The 9335-nt window shown below is 54.2% G+C and overlaps 1 protein-coding gene across 11 annotated transcripts in view; it reads right to left on the bottom strand.

The window, feature by feature from the left end:
- Positions 1-4717: 4717 nt before the first annotated feature.
- The window catches only part of CIPC (CLOCK interacting pacemaker), a 125713-nt gene continuing 121095 nt past the window's right edge, over positions 4718-9335 (bottom strand). For 5 of the 11 annotated variants that reach the window (XM_075330761.1, XM_075330765.1, XM_075330762.1 and 2 more), the window contains one exon: positions 4913-8224. In XM_075330761.1, coding sequence (XP_075186876.1) covers positions 7475-8224 — 750 coding nt within the window. In that variant the 3' untranslated portion in view covers positions 4913-7474. Of the gene's footprint in view, positions 4777-4911; positions 8225-9335 lie in introns of those variants that run through there. The other 6 variants (XR_012727727.1, XR_012727726.1, XR_012727731.1 and 3 more) reach the window with 6 other exon arrangements.

Raw genomic sequence — 9335 nt, 5'->3', positions numbered from 1 at the left:
GGGGGCTGAAGTGCCGGACATGTGGTGACTGCCGAGTCTGGGGGGCTGAAGTGCCGGAAATGTGGTAACTGCAGAGTCTGGGGGTGCTGAAGTGCCGGACATGTGGTAACTGCCGAGTCTGTGGGGGCTGAAGTGCTGGACACGTGGTGAGTGCCGAGTGTGAGGGGGCTGAAGTGCCAGACACGTGGTGACTGCCGAGTCTGGGGGGCTGAAGTGCCGGACATGTGGTGACTGCCGAGTCTGGGGGGTGCTGAAGTGCCGGACATGTGGTGACTGCCGAGTCTGGGGGGCTGAAGTGCCGGACATGTGGTGACTGACGAGTCTGGGGGGGCTGAAGTGCCGGACATGTGGTGACTGCCGAGTCTGGGGGGGCTGAAGTGCCGGACATGTAGTGACTGCCGAATCAGGGGGTTTTCTAATAATCTACTGCAAAAACTGGGAAATTCTTTGACATGTGCGAATAGAATTTATACCAAAACCAGTGAACAATGCGGTCAGTCATACTGCACTGCTATTATTTTGTACACTACTGTATGTCCCAGGAGCTTTGTTCACTGCTGTTTGGTTAATTACTATTCTGCACTAAATCAACTGAATCATAGAGGACACGTGGATTTGTAGGTTCCCGCACTAGAAGTTGGATCCACTTGCTGTGCTTTCTCAGGTTATTTCTTCCTGGTTTGTTGCCTGAACTTTGCTTTTGTGGAAAGAATTTGATTTACTTGCTGCTTTGTTCTCAGATCCAGGATCACTAATGATGACTAAACCGGGGCCCATTCCAGGCTGTGCACCAGCATCACACCTTGGTGGGTTTACATCTTGATCCATATGGAAACCCAGGACAACTGTGTCTTGCTAATGAGTGTTGGATGTTAATCAGTGCACAGATTCCGAAAATACCTTTAGATTAAACTGGGTCCCCTTGCATGGCAAGAAATAGCGGCCAAAAATAAAAAAGTGTTAACAAGAAAATGCAAAGTGAATGAAGAAAACAAATGTAAATCCCCTCATCATCAGTATTCGGTGACCGCCCATTGCTTCCATCCTCAGTATTCGGTGACCGCCCATTGCTTCCATCCTCAGTATTCGGTGACCGCCCATTGCTTCCATCCTCAGTATTCGGTGACCGCCCTTTGCTTCCATCATCAGTATTCGGTGACCGCCCATTGCTTCCATCCTCAGTATTTGGTGACCGCCCATTGCTTCCATCCTCAGTATTCGGTGACCGCCCATTGCTTCCATCCTCAGTATTCGGTGACCGCCCATTGCTTCCATCCTCAGTATTCGGTGACCGCCCTTTGCTTCCATCATCAGTATTCGGTGACCGCCCATTGCTTCCATCCTCAGTATTCGGTGACCGCCCATTGCTTCCATCCTCAGTATTTGGTGACCGCCCATTGCTTCCATCCTCAGTAATCGGTGTCCGCCCATTGCTTCCATCCTCAGTATTCGGTGACCGCCCATTGCTTCCATCCTCAGTATTCGGTGACCGCCCATTGCTTCCATCCTCAGTATTCGGTGACTGCCGATCGCCTCCATCATCGGTATTTGGTGACTGCCGATTGCCTCCATCCTCAGTATTCAGTAACTGCCGATCGCCTCCATCCTCAGTATTTGGTGACAGCCCGTTGCTTCCATCCTCAGTATTTGGTGACAGCCCGTTGCTTCCATCCTCAGCATTTGGTGACAGCCCGTTGCCTGCATCCTCAGTATTTGGTGACTGCCGATCGCCTCCATCCTCAGTATTTGGTGACAGCCCGTTGCCTGCATCCTCAGTATTTGGTGACTGCCGATCGCCTCCATCCTTAGTATTTGGTGACCGCCCTTCTCTTTTCTTCAGTCACTTTGTATTTTGTTAACTGGCACAAAATAAATGAACATTTCTGCCTTTGGAAGCTTCTTAGTCGGCAGTAATTTTTTGCACACCGGCCTAAAACAATAACAGTACTGTAGAATATTTTGTGCTGCCCACCTATACCCACCGCTGTCAGTGACCATGAGACCTCAAATTTAGGAAGTCCATAATGTTCTTAGTGTTATTAATATGATGCAATAAAGACCACATATGAAATAAAGCATGCTTGGACTGTGTTGTGACGCGGCCGCTGCCTCGAAGGATCACAGTTTCCAGTATGATCACACTGATCATCATCTCTACAGTTCATGCACCGGTTGCTAGCTGCACCACAACTGTCCAATGTCCAATGAGGAGTGTAGTAACGAGCCTCATTCTGTGGTTAGGAACGATCCATCATTACCTATACATACATATGGCACAGAGCAGATGAATGACTTTTACATACATAGACTCTAGGTCAAGCACTAAAAGGTTTTCTAATAAGGCAAGATTGTTTATAGCAGAACACCCCAGGATAAACGCGGTGACCATCACATCTCATGAAAAGAGAAGCTACAAGAGGAGGGTCGTAAGTAACTAGATATTTATTAAGACTCGGACTCAGGCAACGCAGTTCTGAACAATCATTGAAGTGAAAGAGAAGCACAGCCATCATCTACAGATCATGTGCCGTCAGTGTAGCTGTACATCATAGCTGAGCATCACGAGTGGTTGAGCGTCACAAGCGGTCCCAAGCCGCAGGTGGTCCGGCGTTACGGGCGGTCCAGGATCAAGATTGGTCCAGCTTCATGAGTGGTCAGGTCTCACAGGTGGTCTGGTTGAACAAGCAGTCAAGCCTCATGGCTAGCCAAGCGTCATGGACAGTTAGGTGTCAAGGGTGGTGCAGTGTCGCAGGCGATCTGGCATCATGGGAGGTCCAGGGTCATGACTGGTCTAGTGCCATGAGTGTTCCAGAGCCACGAGCACTCCAACACCACGTCCAGCATCATGAGCGCTGCAGAGTCACAAGCGGACCAGTGTCACGAGCACTCTGCAAGTGGTTCAGTGTCACGCGTGCTCAAGCGTTAGGAGCAGTCCAGCATCTCGAGCGGTCCTGGGTCACAGGCTCCACAACATCTCGAGCGGTTGAGCAAGATGTTCTCTTAATGTTCTTACATGATGGTGTGGTTCTTTTCCATTACTTTACAATGATATTAATGGGCAGCAGGACTGGTGGCACTACTGGTGCTCAGCACCACGCAGCCCTCTGATATGAAGGTGCAATAAGTCTACTGTGACAGCTCATCTTCCTCCCTGGCCACCAGTGATGGAGAACGCTGTCCCAGAGGCTCCGGCTCTAATCCTGGCACAGCCGGCCGTATCTGAATAATTGATGCTGTGCTCTGGCTGTGTGATTGGGCGGCTGTTATCTGTCACATGCGATTAGTGCAGATCTGTCATACACAATTATCTTGTAGATCATGACATTTAACTAGAGCGAAGCTTGGCTGCTGCAGTGACTCAGCCGCCCTGAGGCTGCCATCATTTCCACTGGCGGCCGGAGCTGGCACAAGTGATTTTTCCAGCTAGACCACAGGTCTGTGCACTGAGAGAGGTCAGCCGGTGCTCCGTAGCGTCAGCGAGCCGCACAGGCTGCATCATATCTCCAGCTAGTGAGTGGGATTTAGGAAAGCAGAGTTTACGATGCTTACCCCAGGGAGCATGTAAGAGGACTATCTGGATCATTAGTAATGTCTCCATCAGGAGGTGTCAGGGCACGAGCTCATGTCTTTACAGACACCGGATCTTTACTGTCACAGCTATTCTCCAGGGGTCCCAAACACAAGACACCCCATGGGAACATCAGCTCCCTTCACTGAAGCTCCTAAACACAAGACCATTGCCTACAGCAGACAGCGGCGATGCCAGTTCAGGTCTATGCACCGGTAGCACTAGCAGTATTCCGTATAATTATGGTAACATTCACCATCTGCACTGGATCAGGACACGATCTAAGGATCACACTTCACTCTTCCAGGTTTTATTGGGATCCAGACATTCATCACTTGACTTTAGTGACCTGCAGCCGCCACAACCCGCAGTTATTCTGCTCCACCGAATCTCCTCCGCTCTGCTGTAATATTCTCACTAGTGTCCACCCAACCAGATCACTGCCGGCAAACCGAAGAGCCGAGGACACGGCTACCTGACCAGATCATTGTGTGCACCACTGTCTCCACTAGAACCCATAGATCAGGCGCCTGAGAGGCCACGAGACGATGCCAGTGTGTACAGCACAAGTGCCATGTGGGCAGCTACTACCAGTACAGCGCCTCACAGCATCACCCACACCGCGCCTCACCGCGTCCCCCACACCGCGCCTCACTGCGTCCCCCACACCGCGCCTCACCGCGTCCCCCACACCGCGCCTCACCGTGTCCCCCACACCGCGCCTCACAGCGTCCCTCACACCGCGCCTCACAGCGTCCCTCTCACCGCGCCTCACAGCGTCCCCCACACTGCGCCTCACCGCGTCCCCCACACCGCGCCTCACCGCGTCCCCCACACTGCGCCTCACCGCGTCCCCCACACCGCGCCTCACCGCGTCCCCCACACCGCGCCTCACCGCGTCCACCACACCGCGCCTCACAGCGTCTCCCACACCGCGCCTCACAGCGTCCCCCACACCGCGCCTCACCGCGTCCCTCACACCGCGCCTCACCGCGTCCCCCACACCGCGCCTCACCGCGTCCCCCACACCGCGCCTCACCGTGTCCCCCACACTGCGCCTCACCGCGTCCCCCACACTGCGCCTCACCGCGTCCCCCACACTGCGCCTCACAGTGTCACCCACACCGCGCCTCACGGCGTCCCCCGCACCGCGTTCCCCACACCGCGCCTCACAGCATTAGCACCTCACAGCGTCCCCCACACCGCGCCTCACAGCATCCACACTGCGCCTCACAGCGTCACCCACAGCGCCCCCCACACCGCGCCTCACAGCGTCCCCCACACCGCGCCTCACAGCGTCCCCCACACCGCGCCTCACAGCGTCCCCCACACCACGCCTCACAGCGTCCCCCACACCGCGCCTCACAGCGTCCCCCACACCGCACCTCACAGCATCAGCATCCGCGTCTCACAGCGTCCCCCACACCGCACCTCACAGCATTAGCACCTCACAGTGTCCCCCACACCGCGCCTCACAGCATTAGCACCTCACAGCGTCACCCACACTTCGCCTCACAGCATCCACACTGCGCCTCACAGCGTCACCCACACAGCGCCTCACAGCGTAACACACACCACGCCTCACAGCATCCACACTGCGCCTCACATCGTCACTCATACAGCACCTCCCGTATACAGTGTCACTCATTCAGTATTTCGCAATGTCACCCAAACTGCATCTCGCAGTGTCACCGATACAGCACCTCCCCTATACAGCATATCACAATGTCACATATACACCGTCTTGCAATGTCATGATACAGCACCTCCCGCATACAGTGTCACCCATACAGCATTTCGCAGTGTCACCCATACAGCACCTCCCGCATACAGTACCTCACACATACAGCACCTCCCACATACAGCACCTCACACATACAGCACCTCCCGCAGTGTCACCCATACAGCTCCTCCCGCATACAGTGTCACCCATACAGCTCCTCCCGCATACAGTGTCACCCATACAGCACCTCCCGCATACAGTGTCACCCATACAGCTCCTCCCGCATACAGTGTCACCCATACAGCTCCTCCCGCATACAGTGTCACCCATACAGCTCCTCCCGCATACAGTGTCACCCATACAGCTCCTCCCGCATACAGTGTCACCCATACAGCTCCTCCCGCATACAGTGTCACCCATACAGCTCCTCCCGCATACAGTGTCACCCATACAGCTCCTCCCGCATACAGTGTCACCCATACAGCTCCTCCCGCATACAGTGTCACCCATACAGCTCCTCCCGCATACAGTGTCACCCATACAGCTCCTCCCGCATACAGTGTCACCCATACAGCTCCTCCCGCATACAGTGTCACCCATACAGCACCTCCCACATACAGTGTCACCCATACAGCTCCTCCCGCATACAGTGTCACCCATACAGCACCTCCCACATACAGTGTCACCCATACAGCACCTCCCGCATACATTGTCACACATACAGCATTTCGCAGTGTCACCCATACAGCACCTCACCCATAGTGTCACACATACAGCACCTCCCGCATACAGCACCTCACCCATAGTGTCACACATACAGCACCTCACCCATAGTGTCACACATACAGCACCTCACCCATAGTGTCACACATACAGCACCTCACCCATAGTGTCACACATACAGCACCTCACCCATAGTGTCACACATACAGGACCTCACCCATAGTGTCACACATACAGCACCTCACCCATAGTGTCACACATACAGCACCTCACCCATAGTGTCACACATACAGGACCTCACCCATAGTGTCACACATACAGCACCTCCCGCGTACAGTACCTCACACATACAGCACCTCACCCATAGTGTCACACATACAGCACCTCACCCATAGTGTCACACATACAGGACCTCACCCATAGTGTCACACATACAGCACCTCCCGCGTACAGTACCTCACACATACAGCACCTCACCCATAATGTCACTCATACAGCACCTCCCGATACAGTACCTCACACATACAACACGTCCCACATCGTGTCACTCATATAGCGCCTCTTGGCGTCACTCATACAGCTCCTCGCAGTGTCACCCAAATAGCGCCTCACAGTCTATGTTACTATTTTCCAGGGTGCTCCAGTAACCTGGTTATGACGCTGACAATTTTTTTCCTGGGACCAATATGGCGGCAGGTGTCTTGCCAGTTGCACATACAGATATTACGTATGGTGTGTGTGCGGGAACAGCGAGTGGTTCCGGTCTGGCTTTATGATAATCTATTGCCCGTAGAGGTCACAATCCTACATGTAACATGCAATTAGTTCAGGGGTCTCTGAAACACAAGTGCTGCCCCTCCCCAGCCATCCCATTCAGGAGTGACCTTAGTAATGATGATGGAGGCGCAGATGAGCGCTCACAGTGCCCTCTAGTGACAGAAACGAGCTGTGACTAATGATTAATCCCAATCACATCTGATCTAGCAAGGGCTCCTAAAGGTGAGGAAAACATGGAGAAGTACAAACAAAAATGGAGGTAGAGGATGAATACGTCAGCATCCAGCCCACTGATTGATTGGTCAGGGAAGTTTATGCCCCCGGGTGATTGCACAGCCTATGGGTGAGGCTGTACAGTTAGGCTGAGTGTACCCATTCACATTGTACAGTATTACAGTGTATACAGGCAGATCTTCTGCCGTTAGACACGATAGTGTAAGCTCTGCGAGTGGTGGCCGCTTGTTCCAGAGCCTTATCTGGAGAAAGCTCATGGGCTGGGCGAGGTGCTTCTCTAGAGAACGTGCTTTCTTGTAGGGATACAGATGGTGGTGGGTGGGTGCTGTGCCGCTGGACGTGGGCAGCTTTATCTTGAGTAGTAGCAGGGAAGGCCTTATATAGCTGTATACAAGCGTATAGTCAGAATTGCCAGGAAGCTGATATTAGTAAGTAGTGGAGCGCCATCGTCACATATCAATCTCTCTGACTATCACGTGACTTGCCGCCAGCGAGTCGTGCACCATCTGCCAGTCATCTGGGTTATTGCTGCAGATGGCCTTGCTGTAGATGGCCACCTGCTCCTGCAGTCTCTCCAGCTGCACCTGTGTGGCCTGGTTGAGTCGGGCCAATTCTTTAGTCTTCATTGCAATGCTCAACAGGCCGGAGCGGCGCAAAACATCCAGTGTGTTCTGAAATCGTCGGCTTTTGTCCTGTGGCTGCTGGGCAGGCAGCGTCCCATCCTCACTATGTGAGATACTGGGTGAGGATACTGTGCGGGGGTCTCCTCGCTCTGTGGTCAGGGTATCATCAGTATCTTTTGGTGGCGTTGTCAGATCCCGCTCACAATATGACACGTCATCACTCGGCATTACAAGCTTCTGTTCATGGGTTTCAGGGACTGCGGACGTTGCCTTTCCTTTAGCTGTGCAATGCTGTAATCCAGAGGATAGCCTCTTGGCCTGGCTGTGGTGAGCTGGATTAGCCCCCCTCTTGTTGGTGTTTGGATAGGTTACACTGGAGGACAGTTGAGATGGATGTGGGGCAATTTTGGTGTAAGAGTTGAGGATCGGCAAGTACTTGGTGGAATTTTTACAGATGGTCTGAGGCTTGGTAGAATATATTGAAGGGGGGAAAACCAGGATTTGTGAAGAAGGCGGGAGCAGCTGAAAGGATGGTCGGACAGCCCAGGACTGCATATGGGGTTCAGGTCTGGACCCCTGGAGTAAAAAAAAAAAAAATAAATAAAATGCAACATCCTGTTGTACAAATGACAGTAAAGCATTTGCCAGAGGGGTGTGGAGGACAACAGAGGGCTGAGCCAGAGGAAGGAAGTGATGACAGAGGGCTGAGATGGAGAAAGTGGCGACAGAGGGCTGAGCCGGAGAAAGGAAGTGGCGACAGAGGGCTGAGCCGGAGGAAGGAAGTGGCGACAGAAGGCTGAGCCGGAGGAAGGAAGTGGCGACAGAAGGCTGAGCCGGAGGAAGGAAGTGGCGACAGAAGGCTGAGCCAGAGGAAGGAAGTGGCGACAGAAGGCTGAGCCAGAGGAAGGAACTGGCGACAGAGGGCTGAGCCGGAGGAAGGAAGTGGCGACAGAGGGCTGAGCCGGAGGAAGGAAGTGGCGACAGAGGGCTGAGCCGGAGGAAGGAACTGGCGACAGAAGGCTGAGCCAGAGGAAGGAAGTGGCGACAGAGGGCTGAGCCGGAGGAAGGAAGTGGCGACAGAGGGCTGAGCCGGAGGAAGGAAGTGGCGACAGAGGGCTGAGCCGGAGGAAGGAAGTGGCGACAGAGGGCTGAGCCGGAGGAAGGAAGTGGCGACAGAGGGCTGAGCCGGAGGAAGAACATGGCGACAAAAGTCTAAGCAGGAAGAGGGGGGCGGCGACAGAAGGCTGAGCCAGAGGAGGGAGGTGGCGACAGAGGGCTGAGCCAGAGGAGGGAGGCGGCAACATAGGGCAGAGCCAGAGGAGGGAGACGGCGACAAAGTTGAGCAGAGGAGAGAAGCATTGACAGAGGGCTGAGCTGCATGAGTGAAGCGGCAAAGGAGGGCTGAGCTGGATGAGGGAGGCGGCGACGGATGGCTGAGCCAGAAAGACAGAGGGCTAAGCTGGATGAGGGAGGCAGCGAAAGAGGGCTGAGCTGGATGAGGGAGGCAGCAAAAGAGGGCTGAGCTGGATGAGGGAGGCAGCGAAAGAGGGCTGAGCTGGATGAGGGAGGCAGCGAAAGAGGGCTTAGCTGGATGAGGGAGGCAGCGAAAGAGGGCTGAGCTGGATGAGGGAGGCAGCGAAAGAGGGCTGAGCTGGATGAGGGAGGCAGCGAAAGAGGGCTGAGCTGG

This window comes from Anomaloglossus baeobatrachus, chromosome 12, assembly GCF_048569485.1.
Source record: "Anomaloglossus baeobatrachus isolate aAnoBae1 chromosome 12, aAnoBae1.hap1, whole genome shotgun sequence".
Classification (NCBI taxonomy): Eukaryota; Metazoa; Chordata; class Amphibia; order Anura; family Aromobatidae; genus Anomaloglossus; species Anomaloglossus baeobatrachus.
This window is presented reverse-complemented; position numbering and strand designations above follow the sequence as displayed.